This window comes from Convolutriloba macropyga, chromosome 10 (genome assembly GCF_964194025.1).
Source record: "Convolutriloba macropyga chromosome 10, txConMacr16.3, whole genome shotgun sequence".
Taxonomy (NCBI): domain Eukaryota; kingdom Metazoa; phylum Xenacoelomorpha; order Acoela; family Convolutidae; genus Convolutriloba; species Convolutriloba macropyga.
The window spans coordinates 35885913-35906261 of NC_134477.1; the positions used below are offsets into that span (position 1 = coordinate 35885913).

General features: G+C 40.1%; 2 protein-coding genes across 2 annotated transcripts in view; one reads left to right on the forward strand and one right to left on the reverse strand.

Annotated features, from left to right (window-relative positions):
• Window positions 1-10616, forward strand: part of LOC142348480 (elongator complex protein 2-like) — a 31939-nt gene extending 21323 nt beyond the window's left edge. Inside the window, exons 7-8 of the mRNA XM_075399852.1 lie at window positions 4662-4900; window positions 10071-10616. Of these exons, the coding sequence (XP_075255967.1) occupies window positions 4662-4900; window positions 10071-10608 (777 nt within the window). The 3' untranslated portion in view covers window positions 10609-10616. The remainder of the gene's footprint in view (window positions 1-4661; window positions 4901-10070) is intronic.
• Window positions 10617-10974: 358 nt separating this feature from the next.
• Window positions 10975-15897, reverse strand: LOC142348008 (uncharacterized). The gene is made up of 4 exons (XM_075399173.1): window positions 15781-15897; window positions 13741-13794; window positions 13280-13386; window positions 10975-11050 (listed from the first exon to the last, which is right to left on the reverse strand). Exons 1-4 carry the CDS (start codon window positions 15895-15897, stop codon window positions 10975-10977), a joined length of 354 nt encoding a protein of 117 aa, XP_075255288.1.
• Between the last annotated feature and the right edge of the window lie 4452 nt (window positions 15898-20349).

Genomic DNA, 20349 nt, shown 5'->3' on the forward strand with positions numbered 1-20349 from the left:
GTTTTTTACATCCCCATATAATATTTGCAAAGGTATCTAGGGCAAAGTGAACTGCGAGGAATTCTTTCGCATATATCGAAAGTTTGAGTTGGTTTGGGTGGAAAATTCTAGATCCAAAACTGACGGGTGCATAAATTTTCAGTTCCTGATTATCATCATTTGTTGTGTAGTCTTCTATCATCAGTACGTATCCGGCTGCGTAAAAGGATGCATCAGCCATTATTACATATTGCTGGTCAACTTTGGGTAATCTGAGTGAAAGGTCACAGGCTGTTCTTAGATCATTTGTGAGCTTTTCCAGCATAACTTGGTGTTCTTCTTCTATCACGAAATTGGTGTCTTTCTTAAGTAGACGATAGAACGGTAAAAGTTTTTCAGCAAGTTCAGGGATAAAGGTTTTGTAAAATTGAAAAAATCCGATCATTCGCTTGACTTGTTTTGGGTTTCGGGGCATTCTGAATGTTTTCAGAAAGGTTGTAATCTTCTGTGTAATTGGTGTGAGACCCTCAGAGGTTATCGTATTACCAAGGAATTGTATTTCTCTGAGTCCAAATGCGCATTTGTCTGTTGCGAGTTTCATTCCTGATTCTCGGATGCATGTAAAGACTGCTCGAAGTTTTTCCAACATGTCGTTTGTGTCATGTGCTCGGATGCCAATGTCGTCGACGTACTGAAAGCATTTATCCGCGGTTATCACGGGGTCCAGGTTTTGACGCATGAATGAGCTAAAGGCGCTGACACTTCTGCTTAGTCCTTGGGCTAGTCTTTGAAAAGCATATGTTCTCGATGCGAAGTTGAAGGCCAGTAACTGTACTGATTGTTCATCTGCCATTGGTACAGAGGAGTAGCCGTGGCTGCCATCCATCTTGCAAAAGAGTTTCTTGCCGGCTAAGTGGGTGCCCGCATCTGCTAGTGTAGCTATCGGGAAATTGTTATTGTTGTAGCCGTTTCTAATGATGGTTTATTTTTCTTAGATCTACTAATATTCTGAGCTTCCCGTTTGGCTTGCGTTTTGCAAATATTGGAGATGAGTACCGGCTGAAGGGGAGCGTTGTTATGACTCCGTAGTACTGGAGAAGGGCTAGTTCAACAAGCAAATCGTCTTTGAGATGGATTGAAATTCTTTGAGTTTTTGAGTATACAGGTCTGTTTGTCTGGTGTAAATTTGACTGAGAATTTGTGAGTGTAGCCAATGTCAAGGCGGTGCCTTGTGAATATGTCATTGAATTCGACTAGAAGCTGTTCTGTTCTTTCTTTATCTTTGTCAGAGAGTACGCTGTCGCTCCATTTGAATGCGTTAAGAAAAGTTTTCCTGTCTTCTTTTTTCGAGAGTGGTTGAATTGCTTCAAGATTTTTAAATTTAACGAGTTCGTCATATATGCGTTTTTCAACTTCACTCATCTTCGATGTGTCGGTATTGGTTTCTGGGGTCGGAAACCAGAATCCGTTTTCGTGTTTTATTGTTATATGATTTTTTTCGCCTTTTGCTGTTCTCTATAGATTTTTCTATTTGCTTTGTTTTCTTTGAGTCGCTTGATGGGAGAAGTTTTGGCTCAAGTGGTATCAGGTAGCGTGCTTGCTCTGGTGTGATGATTTCGAATGTTGCTACTGGAGAGTCTTGTGTAATGTGCAGTGGAACTTCTGTTGTATTGATTGCAAGTAGGGTGGTAGTTTTGTTTTTTGTAAGTTTGTCAAGCGTGCTTGTTAGACCAAGGCCCAGTTTTTCAAATTTGACAGTAGGCTCTACGAGTCCAATTTGTTCTTGTGCATCAGTTTCCTCCGATGGGATTAGTTCCAGAAATTTTTGTTCCCCAGGTGATAGCGTATAGGTTGTTTTGGTTTTGAGCATGATTTTTTTTCGGCTGTTGAGACGTTTTTGTTTGTTGTTGCCTTTTATGTGCATTAGATTTAGCTGAAAAGTAAATTCTGGTGTTTGGAGTAGTCTGTTGTGGGCATCAATGATAATCTCATTTTTATCAAAGAAGGGGAAGCCAAGAAGGATAGCGGAAAGTGTTTCAAACACCATGAACTGTTCCTCAAATTGTAAATGGCCAATTTTGAATGTCAGTTGGACTGTAAATAAAATAGGTGATTGGTGTAGGAAAGCTGTAGAAACGTTTATTTCAGGAGGATTTGTTTTTTCTGGTTTTTGGTAGAGGTTTCTGCTTATTTTATCAAAATGTTTCTTTGACATGGCGCTGCTGAATGCTCCAGTGTCTGCTACTGCTTTCATTATTAATGTTTCGAACTGCAGAGGTATTATGAATACATTTTCGCTATAGTTTGTCATGCTATCTGGTATATGTTGTAGAAAAACATGCAGGTTATTTAGTTTTTTGATTGCTGATTGAATGGCATGTTTCCATCGCGGTATGCTGGTTGACGTTCTGGACAATCTCGGGCAGTGTGCTCATTGCTAGCACATGTTCTGCAAAATGTTCTCATTGGTGTAGGAGATCTTTCGGTACGTCCATTACTTCGGTCGTTTCGTTGGAAGTTTGACCTTCCTCTCGGATAATTTCCTCGACCTCTCTGAAAGCTTCCACGGTTACGTCCTCTGCTGTTGTAGTTGTTACTGTATCCTCGGCCATTTTGGTTTCCATTGTACTGGTATGTTTGTCTGTTGTGGTTGTAGCCTCTGTAGTTATTTCCTCTTCTGTAGCTAGGGTACCGAGTACTCTCCACGCGCTGATGCGGTGGCTGTGCTACTTGCATTGATACTATGCCTGCCGCCATTATGCTTTCTATGGCTTGGGCCACAGCAGGGTTTCCTGATGCGTTTAGTGTATTGAATGCCGTGGTGTATTGTGGTTCGGGGTTTATCTGATCAATTCTGACTCGTCGTTTGATGATAGCGCATAGTTCGTTTACAGTGATGTTGTCATTCTCTTTCAGCAACAGTTTCTTGTACTTGAAGGGCATGCCTTGAATGAATTGTTCTCTTATTCGTCTTGTTCTTTCGTCAGTGCGGTCTATGTGAGCTGCAGCATCGTCCACAATTGCGAGGTTGGCGAGGCGTTGCAGATCTGTGAGGAAGTCATCGGGTTGCTCTTTCACTGGATCAAACTTTCTCGATTGCAGATCGAGCTCAAAGTTTCTTCTTTGGTCTGCTCCTGCATATCGGTTGCGTAGTTGTTCAAGCGAATCGTCTAGATCGTTTCTTGTGTTTTCGGCGAGTCGAAGGTAATAGTTGAGTGCATTACCGGCTAAGTTTAGGTGAAGATATCTTGCACGTTGGTGGTTCGCTTCAGGAATTCTAGATACAGCAATGCTTGCTCTCAGTAGTCCTTCAAATTCAGGCCAGTTTTCGTTTGGTAGTCCTGAGAACCTTTTCAGATGTACGTGAGGCGGACTTGGATCTGCCATTTTCCTTTAGTCAGTTCGTTGTTGAAGTGTTTTTGTGGAAAGAGCAATTTGTGCGCTTCTCCAATTTAGCTGTGTCACAGAGTTTGCAGTTTAGGCTATTTGGTTGGTCTTTTTTGTTCTTCGCTGCAAGTTTTTGACTTACTTTTCTGTCGATTGTTTTGTCGTTGAAGAATACGAACGGGTTTCTAGGATGATAGCCTTCCAATAGTGTCATAGAAGTACTGTTGTGGCTTGCGTTGTATTTTCTCTTTGCTAGCAAAACAAAGAGGTTGATGCTCAAATAATTTTGAATGGGTAAAGTTGGTTTGTGCTTGTGGTTTGGTTAATTTCTCGAATTCGGTAGTTTTGAAAGAAATTGTAAAGTTCTGAGTCTTTTGTAATACGGATCCGTTTGATATCGGTTTGATTGTCTTCTTATGCGATAAAATAAAGGCTAATTCCGGTGTTTGTTTTTCTAATGATTCGAAGATTGTAAGTTTTTCCGTTAATGGCTAATTCCATCAGTTGCAAATTTTTCTTTCTTTTTAACAGAAGTTAGCGTTCAACATCTCTGTCGCCATATGATAACTCTCTTCTTAATTTGCTTCTACCTTTTCTATCTTTTTAGAAGCAGCTATGTAGGTGCTAGTGTCAAGTACTATATTGTATGAAGACAGAGTTATCGTTGCAATATCCTTTCTAATAAAGGCTTTTAATTGCAAGTTTTTGCTAAGTGCTATTCGAAGCGCGGGTTCGGTAAAAACGCTCTTTTTCTGCTACAAGTTTTTCAATTCAAGTAATATGGAAAGCAACTGAACTGTACTGAGCACAATCGTCTGTCTGAATTTCAAGATAATAAAATGCGTGCTGTATGAATTGATAAAAGTCTTTTTCAACCAATCAAAATTTAGCATCGTCATACTTCTCTTAACCATAGAAGGTCTGTTTAGGGAGGATACCCATAATAGTGCATAGATGATATCTAATGAATCGGGCATCCATGATGTATTGATGACAAGAGTGAATTGTTGTAGGTGTATCTTACTTCTTTTGACGTACTGTTAATTTATTATGTAAAAGTAAATACTGGTATCTTAAATTTCTTAACGAACTTAGAAACTGAATTACGCACATCTTTGCTAGATGTTGTCACACTATTTTCTGGAACACTGATTAGAATTGAACTTTGTGTAATAATCTCGAATAAACTCTGCTCTAGGATTCAGTCTCCCGTTGCCAAAATCAAGTTCTGGTTCCTTCCTACTTCCGTTTCTGTTCTTTTCTTTCGTCACCTGTAATCCACCAATGGTTTTTAGGCTACCTCAATAGATACCGCCTGTATTCTGCTATGGCAATATGGCCGATCGTCAGCCGACACTGACCTCTGTTCCTCTTCGACCTCAAACGCAACATCGAACGAGAGTGGAAAGGGACACACTTTAACAGTCACAGACTTGCAATTCTCATCAGATGGAAACCTGCTCTTGTCAGTGTCTCGAGATAGGTCATTCTGCCTGTTTGCTGTGTTTTTGCATGGCCATGATGGAGAAAAAAGGTTAATCACCATCATATACTCAAAAGCTTTACTAGTGAAATTTTAATATTACACCAGTTGCTTCATAAAGACACTACTTTCAGAGCATTGCTTTCTTGATAGAAGAGAGATGCCCAATAATGTGTGCTTCCTGATGAATGTGATCGAAAATTTATCGGCGTTCGGACTGCAATTGGGTATAGGTAGCTTTGGATCCTGAGATGTGATTGAAGCGTTTATAGAGGATTTGCTTTGTAATAGCCGCCACCAGCCTTCCAACGGCTGTTATCGAGGTGCTTTCCTTTTTACGACTCGAAGAGGAGTTATGGTGATCTATGTTTAATTACTCTCGAACGAAGTTTAAATCAATTATTGTAAACGTGTTGTTTTTATGCAAAATTTTTGCTTGCCCATTTTGGCGCTTTTCATTGCTCTCAAGCAAAGTTTGTTGCAATTATTTTTGTATTTTCGCTTGACCGATTTTTCGTCTGACTCATTTGACTTTTCGTCCTAAAAAACACGTAGCGCTCGGAGGACATTAAGTGGCTGAGCAGCTGTCTTAGAGCCTTACGCCTTACTAGTCTGAATATGAAATTCATCGTAGCTGTTGTGAAGAGACATTTTCATGGTTTGAAGGGCGGTTCCTAATCTTAAAAGTTTGATGATCTCCTCAGTCAACCCCCGCAAGACTCCCCCGTCCACCCTCCTCCATCTCATTAGTAGCCGCACAGCGATAGCTGGGGCTATTATTGGCCTTCTCTTAGTTGTTTTTTTTATTTCGTCGTCATGATTTTTGTTACGACCATATGACGTCACAGCCACTTTTTGTTCATTCGTTCATGCAATTTCAACTGAATTGCATGTGTGACGTCATTTTTCGCTCTAAGTGGAGCGAGTTTTTGTTCATGCGCGTGATTAAATTTTTGGTAACACTTGACTTACCTCACTCTCAAAAATGACTTCCTAACTTTGAAATTCACTTTTATTTACTTTAATTCAGAGATAAGGTCAAATGGGTGTGTGTCACTCTAAATGAAGGTTATTAGAGATCAGCTAATAGAGGCAGCAAAACTTATACAGATTTTTAATATTATACAGATTTTTAATATTTTTTAATATTTTTGTTCATTCGTTCATGCAACTTCAACTGAATTGCATGTGTGACGTCATTTTTCGCTCTAAGTGGAGCGAGTTTTTTGTCCATGCGTGTGATTAAATTTTTGGTCACACTTGACTTACCTCACTCTCAAAAATGACTTCCTAACTTTGAAATTCACTTTTATTTACTTTAATTCAGAGATAAGGTCAAATGGGTGTGTGTCACTCTAAATGAAGGTTATTAGAGATCAGCTAATAGAGGCAGCAAAATTTATACAGATTTTTAATCAAAATATAACGGATCAGCCCTCAATGAAAAGACGAATTTTTTTGGTCTGTCTTTTTTACTGTTTTTTTAGACTGCCGATCTACGAATCTATTGCGGCTATTTTCTGGCAATCTGCCAGCTATGTTTTGGAAATAGCTCTCATGCGGACGTAAAGTTTGTTGCTAAATTAGTGAGATTGTAGTATAACAAATTACAGGGTAACAAATAAGATAACAAATTACAACAAAATTGTCAAATAGCCGAGTGGTTGATTCTTGAGAACCCCGGGAACTCCCGAGGTCGATGGTTCGAATCCCTCCCTAGTCGGAGTTTTTGCACAAAGACAGATAAAGTCTAGGCTACAGTCTCTGAATAAAATTGGCCCGCCTGTCGTTCGATAGCAATATTTCCGACGCATATGTTTTCTAATCGGTTGGTCAACCTGCTGAACTAAAGTCAAAAGGAGATCGAAAGAGGTTTTTGTTCATGCAGTATTATAAGAGAACGAGAAATGTAGGTGTGAAAAAATGTGCGCTAAGTGGCTGATATTTTTTTTATCACGTGCGGTTTTTCAAGGCGGACTTTTTTATTAATAGCCGCACAGCGATAGCCGCACAGCGGGTTGCAAATAATATGCACCTACTAAGCTGGGTGGGGGGACACAAACGGAAAAGATCGCTAAGTGGTGACACTTTAATGTTATTCAGTGCTGTTAATATAATGTAATAAATTATATCCATTTGTAATTTTTCATGTTTTCTGTTGTTAGAGGTTTCAAACTTTTGATTATGATCTCCATGACTTGCAATGGGTGGGTCACTGATCAAGCAGAAAAAGTTGAAAGTTTTGTCTCACAATAACTGTGGGGAAGCAGCATTCAACTTTTTGTAGGAAATTTTGTAAACAAAAATTTTGTTTCTTTTTCGTTTCTCGGTTTTCACTGTTTAATGTTGTGCAATTTTTTCTTTCAATTGTTAGTTTGTAATTGAGAGCCTGGATTTATGCAAAGAATTGTTTCGGGGTCTTAACTTCTGACAATGTTTCTGACTTATCAGATTTTTCATTATAACGGTGAGGCCTAATCATAACAATCCAATGCAGTAAAGGAACCGAAAATGCTCTGTGTTTTAATTTGTCAAATTCAAGCATAGCTCATGAGGGAGTAGAATGAGAAAGCACATTTTGCGGAGGTTAGTTCACTTGCGACAATTTGACATGTTGCTGTATTCAATTTCTTTGTTGTAATTGGATATTTAGTAAATGGTTTCAATGCTATTTCTAGTCGAGTCAAGGTGTAGCTTTAGTTGTTTCCAGTCACGAAAATTAGACGACTGGGGCTCTATTACTTGATCTACAATAGTGTTTGAAATATGATCAGAAGATAAGGAGTTAATTTGAATTAGCGATATCTTCTAACAGGGGTCTCCGTGGGTTTTCCGGCAGCTTGCTGGCTATGGCTATTTTTTGTTTAATAGCCGCCCTCTACTTCTCAGCCCGCTATTAGAGTACTCCTATTTTTTAATTGCGCTCAAACGAAGTTTGTAGCAATTATATTAGTCCTGTCGGTGTTTTTTATGCGATTTTTTGCTTGACCAATTTTTTGTCTGATGCTTTTGACTTTTGGTCCTCAAAAACGGGATAAACAGGTAGCACCCAGCGGGCTTTAAGTGCTCTTAGAACCTTGCAGCTCTGTTAAGCTCAAATTGTTTTGAGACTTATACTTATGGTGTGAAGGGAGGTTCTTAGAGGTTGAAGACACCCCCACTGTTGACCCCCCCACCGCGCTGTTGCCCCCCACCCAACTGTTGCCCACCCCCTCCTTCCCCATCAGCTCCCGGTGCACCCCCCCATTTCTAAATGAAACAACCGATTGCTAAAAAGACGCAATTTTATACTAATTTTCACAATTTTCAAGTCTTTTGAAAATGTTTGTCATTTTTTGAGTTCTTTCAGCCCTAGGTGTCAAGGAACCTCCTCTAGGGTTTTATAATAGGTTACTGCATAGTTTTTAATGGTAGTGGAATGGTTTCAGCATTTTAACATCACGAATTTTGGCATTTTTTGACAAAACGTGCAAATTTTTTCATTTTTGACATTTTTTTTTCATTATTCACGTTATTCCAGACGCAGGGGCCAGAAAATGTCCTTAAGGGTTTGATAATAAGGTACTGAAAAGAATTTATTTGCCATGGATTAGCGTTCAATATTTTAATATGACAAATTTTTGCGAATTTTTGATAAAAATAGCATTTTTCAAGTTTTTTTTTTGAATTTTTTGTCGGTTTTTAGGTTTCTCCTGCCTCAAGAGGCGAGGAACCTCCTCTAGGGTATGACAATAGGTTACTGTGTAGTTTCTAAGTGTAATGGAATATTTTTCAAGGTTTCAACACCACGAATTTTAGCCTTTTTTTCACAAAACTTGCAATTTTTTTTCAATTTTTTTGAACTTTGTCATTTTTCAGCCTAACAGAAAATCTCCTATATGTTTTGATAAGTTACTGGAAAATGTTTTTTTGGCCATGGATTAGTTTTCTACTTTTTTATCACAAATTTTAGCAGTTTTTTATGCAACCTGCTTTTTTTCAAGTTTTTTGAAATTTTTCAAAAAATGCAACCTGCTTTTTTTTTGAAGTTTTTTGAAGCCACATAACCTCCTCTAGGGTTTGATTATAGGTTACTGCATAGCTTTTAGATGTGCTGGAATGTTTTTCAGTACTCCTCCAAGGTTTTATGATAAACTTTCGCATAATTTTTAGAGTAAATGGAATGGTTACCAATATTTTAATGACTCTAGCTTTTGCAATTTTTTGATAAAATTTATTTTTTTTTTAATTTTCGGGAAAATATTATCATGTTCAAAGTTTATGGATTTTCATGAACCAGTGAAACTATTTAATGCTTGAAATAGGGATACCGGATAGTCTCTTGAGACAATGAAATGGTTTTGAAGATTTTAATATCTTGAATTTTAGCAAGATTTTGTTAAAATTTGCGATTGTCTTCAAAAATTTTTTGAATATTTTTGTCCTTCTCTGAGTTTAACGATCATTACTGGCCAACGAAGCTTTTCAAGTCTTGCAGATGTGTTACTTGACTTAACTCCAGAGACAAAAAAAGTTTTGAACATTTTCACTGCGAAATCTGGAAGCTTTTCTTTTAAAATTTGTAATAATTAGCAAATTTTAAAAATATCAGTTTCTTTATTTGAGTTATTTACTAACAAGGCTAGAAAACTAAAATTTGTAGTGTCGAGTCAAGCTAAAGCCAGCCTCACTAAACCGTGGATAGCTACTGACGAAGCCAACTGCTCGCCGGTCGTTTGAGAGCCATTCGCCCGACGTAGTCGGTTATGTTTTTACTTTTACTTCGTGGAATAAAAAATTTTTCTTTTTGACATTATGCATTAAAATTTTGACTTCATTAGGCTAGTTTTATTCTTTGCGCATTCTGCTCAAAGTGCTTTTAAACAGCTCAGGAAAGCAATCTACCATGAACAGGACCAGTATCAAAAAAGGAAATGGAAAATAAAAACGGGATGAAGCCCAATTATAGATGCCCGCTACTTGATCGTCGTCCTTGTAAGTCTTAGTTAACATCTCTAGTGCTTTTTGGCGTTGATACTAGCCCCTGAATTTTCTCCTTAAGAAACGGGAGTATGTCTAACAACAAATTCAAATCGAAATAGTTTGCACTTAAAAAAATGTTTTAGTACAACAATATTTCTCATTGTTTTTCTGTTCCTTCAATCCCAATCGGTATTATCGAAATCAGCTATTTTCCCACAATCTGCCGGGTTTGTTTAATTATTGTCTATTATTTGCTTAGATCATACCATTTGTCCCTGCAGCACAAAGTTGAACACCACAAGAGAATAATATGGAAAGGTTCATGGCTGTTAAGTGACGACGATTCTTACTTGTTTCTAACTGGATCACGGGATAAATCAATCATCCTATGGGAATGCTCCAAGATGCCAAACGCGAGTTCCAATTGGCTCACTGAAGTGCTGAATGAAGTTCCCAACAGTACATTAGTTTCAAAACCTGAGTCGAAGGCGTCTCAAACGTTTAAAAGTGGAGTAACCGCTTTGGATGTTGTAAAAATTCAAAGTTCGGAGAGATCGTTGCATTTAGTTTGCGCAGGGCTTGAAAATGGTCTGCTATATCTGATGAAATTGTCAAACTGTTCATTTGAAATTGTGACAGTTTTTGACAGCTTCGACTCTCACGTGATGGATGTTAATTGTGTGAAGTTCAATGTGAATTGTTTTGAAATCAATTTAGATTGTGATGATATTTTATGGCTGACTACGGCTTCGAATGATTACATTGTTAAACTATTTAAAATAAAATTTAATTTTTGAGTCTTGCATTCTACCTAATTGTAGTTTTCCTGTGCTACGAAGCTGGAAACTAACACTAGAAATGTAGTACAACTACTCAGGTGTGGTCAACTGCTAAGTTAGTACTAATGCCATATTCCTGACTTTAATGTTGTCTTGTCTTGATGAGCGTTAATGTTTGAGAGACCGGCTAGCATGTACGAGGGCTCTCAGGGCCACCTTTTGTCTCATTCTCTCAAGATAAAATTAGCAGTTTTTTTGGGTCATGTTGTTCTTTCTTTATTTTATTGGTTTGACTAGTCGAAAGAGACAAGGTCAAGCACGAGGGAATTAACTTGAGTCCAGGAAGACATTATTGGGCATTTTGTCAAAGCAAATTGCGTTCTGTTATGTCTTGACGCCCCAGTCGTCATTGGCTAATATCAAAACCTTGAATGCTGTTGAAGAGCAATTTTCCCCAATCCTGATCAGTTAGTAATTTCTCTCAAACAAAGTTTTACAGCCTTGTTAGCCGGTGAGGATTTTGGTATGACCGATTTTGTTGCGGCTGCTCAAGAATCTCAGCGGAACCGATATATCACAGCCTGGTTCTCGAGTTTTACGCCGGCCTGGTTCTTCACTGGGTTCGATTGACTAACGATCTCACAGAAATAATTAGTCGCTCGGACGTATTAAAGGACTGTAACTTTAATTTTGTTGATTGAAGTTAAGAAAATCATCAGTGACAATCTATGTTCAATCTGGTGCTGAAGTTTGTAAGGCTTCAACCAGTAGCTAGTATTGTTGCAAACTTCTCGTTAAGTAAGCTCAACTAACTTATAACCCGCAAGATCTTAAGATCTAGCAAAACTTAACAAGAAAGACTAAAGTTGTTAAAGAATCAAATTTTAGTCTATCTGAGAGCCAACTGCTCTTGGTAACAGTTTCTAATGGTTCTAAATACAATACGGTTTCACTATTCAAACAATTGGGTTAAAGTAAATAATCAAATATTTATCATTTATAACATCATCATTACTTGTTTCTGATTGGTTAATCAAGAAAATGATTTATGTCATTGTTTACATAGTAAATGTCAAATTACTGCAATATTTACTTTTGTTGACATAAGCACGGATGGTTATTACGTGGCTCTAAATGCCTCAAATGTACGGTATTTGACCTTTAATGATCATCTAAAGTATCATAAAATAAACAACTTAAGAAATTTAACAATAAATAACAAAATATCGAAAAATGCCAATTTTGCACCATTTAAGTGCTAATAGCCACACTTGTGGGTATGATGCAATAATGTTCGTTGGGTCCATGAATAGCTTAGAGGTAACCCTAACCGTCTGCCATAACCTCGGTTTGCTCGGGTTTTGCCTTCCCAAAATCGGGGGGGGTGTACAGATTTTCGGTCCCAACTTGTAAAATTTTTCAGTTTTGACCATTTTTGAGTTTTGACAAATTCTAAGTTTTTTCAGTTTCAAAAGTTATTTCTTGCTGTCTGATGGCTTTTCTAGCTGATTTGAAGTGGCGCCAACATCGCCGGCCCTGTTTTCGATCTCGGAAACACCATCGTAGAATACTGGCGCTAACTTCACGACTGGCCGGTTTAGCTCTCCATGTGCCATTTTGACTCTCGCTGATCTCACAACTCCGTCGTTGCCAGTGAAAATCTCAATGATTCGTCCAAGTTTGTATTCACAGCGTTTCACAGAGTCATCTACTAGCCACACTAACTCGCCTTCTTTCAGGTTTCGCACATGTTCTTTTGACCACTTCGACCTCTGGTTCCATTGTGGAAGATATTCGCGAGTCCATCTTTTCCAAATCATGTCGGCATATGCTTGAGCCGTTTTGAATGATCTTCTCAGGTCGTGGTAGCGCTCACTGGATGGCATGAATGGTGCACTCGCGTTCTCTCGTCCTAGCAAGAAATGATTAGGTGTGAGTGCTGTCAAATCTTCAGGGTCGTCACTTACTGCCGTCAGGGGTCTTGCGTTGAGTCTGCTCCACAAGACACATTGTTGTGCTGAATACCTCGTCGGTGAGGCTTCTGTTGTCCAAGATTGCAATCATGACCTTCTTGCAACTTTGAACTAGTCTTTCCCAGATTCCACCAAAGTGAGGAGCTCCGGGGGGGTTGAATTTCCAAACAATCTTTTTCTGTGCTAAGTCACTCTCAATCTTAGCTTTATCCCACTCGTTCATGAATGCTTTCAGCTCATTCGCTGCTCCCACAAAGTTTGTTCCGTTTTCACTGATGATGGTATTCGGGTAGCCACGTCTTGCAATGAATCTTGTCACCGCAGCTAGACATGACTCGGTGTCCAATGACTGAGCAACTTCGATGTGTACTGCTCTCGTTGTCAGGCAAGTGAAGAGGCAGCACCATCTCTTCAAGGTACGTCGTAGGAACTTGACTTCAAAGGGTCCGAAGTAGTCAACTCCGGTATGGGTGAATGGGAACACATGTTCATCAAGTCGTTCTCGTGGTAGATCCGCCATCGGTGGGTGAATTGGATTGGCGTTTCTGTGTCTGCATTTGATGCATCTTGACTTGATTTTTCTTAATGCATTTCTCAGCCCGATGATCCAGTATTCTTGTTGGAGCATGTTTCTCACATATTCTGTGCCCTCATGTAGGTTGTCTCGATGTGCTTTCTCCAACAGAAGTTGTACAACTGGATGTTTTGCTGTTAACAATATTGGGTGTTTTGCATTGTAATCAAGGTTTGAATGCTTCAGTCGGCCTTTCACTCTGATTGTTCCATCTTCCTCTATGAAGGGTGACAATTTGGCAATGTTTAATGTTTTGGAGATTTCTTTGCTGTTTGCTATAGACTTCGAAACATTCGGAAAGCTCTCGTTTTGAACAAATGGAAACAGTATTTGCTCTGCTTGATGAATTTCGTCTGCTTTGAGGGGACCCTTCTGTTTCGTCCTGAACCTCATGCAGTAGGCAATGAAATTTCTAATTCGATTGAAGGAACTGTATCGTCTCCAGTCAAATAGTTGTTCTAGTTTTGTTTCTGTTGCTACAGTACTCGTAACTTGCTCAGGTTCGAGTTCATTCACTTGGCACCACGGCTTTGGCCACTTTTCTTCATCTGCCTGAAGCCATGCCGGCCCGTTTAGCCATGCGGACTCCTTGAGGCCTTCGATGGACATTCCTCGGGTTCCGATGTCGGCAGGGTTTTCAACACCTTTGACGTGTCTCCATTGATCCATCGATGAGTTTTCCAGTATTTCAGCTGCTCTGTTTGCAACGAATACTTGTTGTTTCTTGTGCGCTGCCTGTAACCACTGTAGCACTGTTGATGAGTCGGTCCAATGATAGATTTTGTCAATTTTGACATCATGTTCATTGAGTATCTGCTTTCTGAGACGAACTCCGTAGACTGCGGCTTGAAGTTCTAATTTCGGTACCGTCATATGTCTGATGGGTGCCACACGGCATTTCCCTATTACATATGTCAGTTTTAGCGTTGCTTCATCTTGCAGATATGCCACAATGCACATTGCTTCCTCTGATGCATCTGTAAAGATGTGAAGTCTCAGGTTTGTGCAACCATTTTCAAAATAAAGTCGATTTATCGACATCGTCCTTATTTCTCTCAACTCAGAGCACCAATCACTGAACAGTTTTGAGTGTTCTGCTGACAACTCTTTGTCCCATGCTTGTCCCATTGCTGCCCAAATGCTTTTGAGTAGAAATCGCATTCGTATAGTAAAGGGTGAACATATCCCAAGTGGGTCGAACACTGCTGAGACAAAGGATAGGACAATTCTCTGAGTTATTTTTGCTGGAACTTCTTGCTCAGTTCCACGACAGACTATGAGACTATCTGTGTCCACATTCCAGTTGAGTCCTAGGATTGAAGACGATTGTGGTTCTGCTTCGAAAGTTTTCACAACTTTCGTTGATCTGTCTGTCTCTGGAATGTGTGACTTGACTTCTTCGTCACTTGCTATCCATTTCGTCAACTTGAATCCACCTTTGATGAGGATGTCTCTGACTTTCTGGTAGATTTCGATTGCTTCTTGAGGGGTTCTGACTGACTTTAGGAAGTCGTCCATATAGAAGTTTCGCTGGACAGCTCTGACAAGATTTTCGTCGTTGACTGCATTATCTTTCGCCACTTGGTGCAAGGCGTAATTTGCACAAGTCGGCGAGCTTTTCGCCCCAAAAACGTGTCGTGTGTACTCGTAGACTTCTATTCTCAGCTCTGGATCTTCTCTCCAGAGGAATCGTAAACATCGGCTGTCATCTTTTGGGACAGCTACTTGAAGAAACATCGCTTCTATGTCGGCTGATAAGGCTATTTGGTGTTCTCGGAAGCGAAATATAATTCCGATCAAACTCTGCAGCAGGTCTGGCCCAGGTAGAAGTTTGTCGTTTAGGGCTACACCTTGATACTTTGCTGCTGCGTTGCACACTCTTCTGACTTTTTCGGGTTTGTGCGGGTTTATGACGGGATGATGTGGTAAATACCATTGCAGTTTGTCTTTGGTTTCATTCAGTTCAGCTTGATCTACTTTCCGAACGTATCCAGCGTTGACATCTGTGTCGATGGTTTTTTGGTAGCGCTTCTTTAGCGCCTCGTCTTTCTGCAGGCGTCGTTCTAAGGACTTGAGTTGCCCCATTGCAGAGTAGAAGTTGTTTGGTAACTTCACTTCGTCCTCTCGCCACAGAAGTCCAACTTCGTATCTTTCACCGTTGAAACGGGTTGTTTGTTCCAACGTCTTGATTGCTCGTTGTTCTTCTTTCCAATGTCCAGTGACATCGCAGTTTGAAGCGTAGGACTCGATATCCCACCACTTACTCAACTGGTTCGCTAATTTATCGTCTGCAATTGATGTTGCTGTGGTCGCAAGAGTTGCTGCTTGCTTCGCTGGTAGGGGTCCACTTAAAGCCCAACCAATCTTTGATTTCACTGCCCATGGTGCAGCTTTGTCTTCTGACTTCTTGAATTCAAAAGGGTGATGAATGTCGTAGCAATCTTGTCCAAGAATCACTTGAACGTCGTTTAGATTGTAGCTCTGATCTGGCAAATTCCTCAGATGTGGGTAACGGTCTTTCAATTCTTGCAGCTCCACAATCTGGTCCCCCAATTTCAGTTTTTCGTGTACGTAGAACTGCACTGTCGTCAATGGTCGAGACTTCTCATGTGCTGAAACAGCTATCGGCACTATTTCAGTCTTTACATCCTGTGATCCATGGATCCCTGCTACTGATAGAGATGCTTTTCGGCCTTGGAGATGGAGTTTTGACACCACTGATTTGTCTACAAATGAGATTGAGGATCCCGAATCACACATTGCTAGTACATTTAGGCTTAAGTCTCTGTTGGTCAGCTTGATTCGTACCACTGGAAGTCCTCCTTGGGTGATGTTAGTTGCTACTGCCGTTGTAGCATCTGAGACATTCTTTGTAGTCTCCTTCTTCGTTAGTTCGCTGTGCAAAAGCCTGTTGTGCCGCCTTCCACAGCTGGGTTCACTGCAGGTCCTGCTTCTGCAGTCCTTTGACATGTGACCTGGTTTCAAACAATTGAAACACAGTCGGAACTTCTGGACATGCTCTCGTCGTTCATTTACTTTCAGTGATTTAAACTTTTCACACGTCCAAATAGGATGTTGCCCGTCTTTGAAGGGACATTCGAAATTCTTGGGTTTGCTTGACTCTTCAGCGTTTGAAGCAAAGGTACTCGTCTTCGGTTTATCACGGCTTTGAAATTTATTTCTGTCAAACGACGAGTTTGTCTGTGCTAACAAGTTCTCATGAATTGCAGCTTTGGAGGCAAGCCACTCCTTGAAAATAATCAGGTTACCTCTCAGTAGTCGACGATCTTGCATGTACTGTAACCACTGTTCTCTCAGTCGCGGAGAAAGTTTTCTGGTTGTTGAACTAAGCCCTGCTTCTGCTTCTAGATCTGATGTGTATCCAAGTTGAGTCAAGGTGTTCACCACATTTGTAACCACATTTGAGAATTTGACAATGCTCGTAGAATCGTCATGCCGAACTGGAGGATGAGTATATATTTTCTTGAATTGCGCGTTGACTATGAAATCTGATCTGCCGTACTTCTCACAGAGTATATCCCAAGCGTGATAGTATGATTGTGAGCTGAATCCCATTCCCGATATTGCTGCCCTTGCTTGACCCGTGAGACTGGTCTTGAGGTATTGCATCTTTTCTGTATCGCTGATTGGCTTTTGATGAACAACAACATCAAAAAGACCTGACCACTCTGGCCACTCCAGAGGATCTCCTGAAAACTCAGTCAGTTTTAGTTTTGGCAAGCCATTGGCACCACTGCTTGGTACTGGTTGGTAAATTACTTGGGGAGTGGTGTGATTCATTGTGCTCTTGATTCTGCTCTCGGCAGACCTGTTCCGAAAGTTGTTATTTGGACTCTGACTCCTGTTTCTGTCTTGAACTGCTGACGTTCGCTGCTGTTGAAACGTCGTCCTTGTCAACGGCGGTGCTGGTGGGTCCGTTACTCTAATTGGTTTACGGACTTCTGGTTTCTTGAGAATGCTCGGTTCAGTCAGTTGCGTTGAGAAAAGGCCTTCGCCCGGTTGGAACAGTGGGGTAACTTTCGGGTAGTTGCTGAAACGTTTGTCAGCTCTGTCCTTAGTGACATTCGTTGGAGGGTCGATAACAACATTTGGAGATGGGGGTCGTTGAGGGACAGACTGTTGAGCCCCTGCTTCTGCCCACCTCTCTATTCTTTCTTGATTTCGTTTTGATGCGACACTTTCTATCTCATCTGCCACTGATCCAGACGCTCGTGAGCTTCCTTTGGTGAGCTCAAGTTTCATACGTCTTTGTTCTTCTTCTTCCTCTGCTTTCCTTCTTTCGTTTTCCAGAGCTCGCTCATGCTGTCGAAAACGCAGTTCGTCTTCTTGTTGTTGCATCTTTAGACGTAACTCCTGTTCTTGTTGTTGCTGTTGTAAGCGTAACTCTTGTTCTCGTTGTTGTTGTTGTTGTTGCTGTTGTTGTTGTAAACGTAACTCTTCTTGCTGGCGACGAAGTTCTATTTCTTCACGCTCCTGCTCTAACTCCAACTGACGCTCTCTCAGTCGTTGTTCTGTTTCTTTCTTTGCTCTCAGGTTTTCGAGCTCCATTTCTTCGATCTGTCGCCTTCTCGATGATCGCGAGTTGGCGATACTGGGTTGTTTTCTGCTTCCATGTGTAGCAGAATGCTTGGAAGGGACCTCGGCGTTCTCCTTAGCGTTTTCTATGGCTCCATTTTCTGTATCAATTACAGTTTCGTCGTTTGGGTCTTTGTCACCAGCCGATGTAGTGGACACTAAAGATGTTTGATTTCCACAATCCTTGCTGAACCTATACTGTTTCAGCAAGTCTTCATAGTGACTCCTAAGATTACTGAAATTCGCCAACCCTTGGTGACAGTGTTCGGTCTTCATCATTGGAAAAGCTTTTGCGCAAATTTCATCTAACTTTTCTTTTAACCGTTCCACCTGATCACACAGTATCTGTCTTTCGGAGTCGCTTAAATTTTCTGCTTTCAATTTCTTTTCGAGTTCTAACCTTTCGTCCTCGATTTGATCAGAATCTTCCCATAATTGGTACAATCGCAATGTGTCTTTCCGGTAGTCGACAACTACTGCGCGAAAATCTTCAATATCTTGGAGATCTGGTATTTTGTCAACTACCCATCGCAAAACCTTTCTCTTTTCTTCTAACATACGCTTGGTGTCATTATCAAAGCTTTCAAAATACTTTGGTTTTAAAAGTAACCTTTGCTGTTGTCGGTTGTCTTCCAAGTTGTCGTACGTCTCGAAGAAACATCGATAAGCACCTTTGGCTGTCATTGTTTTGTTTTGTGTCAGGTAGCCTTCCAGCTCGTTGAGGTGTCTGGAAAAGGACTTGAGTAGGTCAGCTTGCTCTTTCTCTAACGTCTTGAGTTGACCACTCGCCTTCCAATCAGCTGTCTTCCAGTGTCTGTTGGGACTTTTGCTGGCCATCGTTGCAGGTTGTGTTTTGGTCCACCAGGTTGAATCGAAGATTCGTTTCTGTTCGTGTCACTGCTGTTGATGTTGTCCGGGTCGGTGGACCAAATGTTGCGGCTGCTCAAGAATCTCAGCGGAACCGATATATCACAGCCTGGTTCTCGAGTTTTACGCCGGCCTGGTTCTTCACTGGGTTCGATTGACTAACGATCTCACAGAAATAATTAGTCGCTCGGACGTATTAAAGGACTGTAACTTTAATTTTGTTGATTGAAGTTAAGAAAATCCTTAGTGACAATCTATGTTCAATCTGGTGCTGAAGTTTGTAAGGCTTCAACCAGTAGCTAGTATTGTTGCAAACTTCTCGTTAAGTAAGCTCAACTAACTTATAACCCGCAAGATCTTAAGATCTACCAAAACTTAACAAGAAAGACTAAAGTTGTTAAAGAATCAAATTTTAGTCTATCTGAGAGCCAACTGCTCTTGGTAACAGTTTCTAATGGTTCTAAATACAATACGGTTTCACTATTCAAACAATTGGGTTAAAGTAAATAATCAAATATTTATCATTTATAACATCATCATTACTTGTTTCTGATTGGTTAATCAAGAAAATGATTTATGTCATTGTTTACATAGTAAATGTCAAATTACTGCAATATTTACTTTTGTTGACATAAGCACGGATGGTTATTACGTGGCTCTAAATGCCTCAAATGTACGGTATTTGACCTTTAATGATCATCTAAAGTATCATAAAATAAACAACTTAAGAAATTTAACAATAAATAACAAAATATCGAAAAATGCCAATTTTGCACCATTTAAGTGCTAATAGCCACACTTGTGGGTATGATGCAATAATGTTCGTTGGGTCCATGAATAGCTTAGAGGTAACCCTAACCGTCTGCCATAACCTCGGTTTGCTCGGGTTTTGCCTTCCCAAAATCGGGGGGGGGGGTGTACAGATTTTCGGTCCCAACTTGTAAAATTTTTCAGTTTTGACCATTTTTGAGTTTTGACAAATTCTAAGTTTTTTCAGTTTCAAAAGTTATTTCTTGCTGTCTGATGGCTTTTCTAGCTGATTTGAAGTGGCGCCAACAGATTTTCTGTCTGACCGAACAATTTTTTGTATCTTTCGTCTTGAAAAACTCGTAAAGGTCAAGGGCTTCATCAAATCGCTGAGCAGTAGTTGTCTTAAAGGCTAACTAGTCACTGAGTATTTGACGAGAACTTTTGGGCGAAACCTCTATTGACCTAGACCGCTTTCTTATGATATTTTGACCTCATCCAGCCCTCCATGAAACCTACTGTTTACGCGTCAATTTTGGGTGGTTTGGATACCCACTAAACCGTCCCGTTTCAGCCACTAAGTTTTTGTATTCTTTGAGGCCGTTCTCTCCTTGCGCTCCCCTAATTCGAATTATTCGACGCCTGTAGAAATTCATATTTTTAAAAATTCTTTCCTCAAAATTTAAATGTTTGCAAACAACAATCCTGAAGCCAGGATGCTAGTTTTTTGACCGATCTCTAGACTAGTCGATTATGAGCAAATCGACGGTGACAAAAGACTCCTAGCTCTCCTGCATTTCTGCAATTTCAAAACAAAATTGAGAGCAATTAGCCCGACGTTAGACGGTTGTTTTACAATTTTACAAACATTTGAAAGCGCAACGTTCGGAGGGCAATTTCCAAAAGCATTAATGTATTGTATTCTCTTCGAGCGAAAAGAAATTGGGGCTCATTGTATTGCTATAAAAGATCCAAGCGAAAAACAAAAAGTAGAAAGTTTAT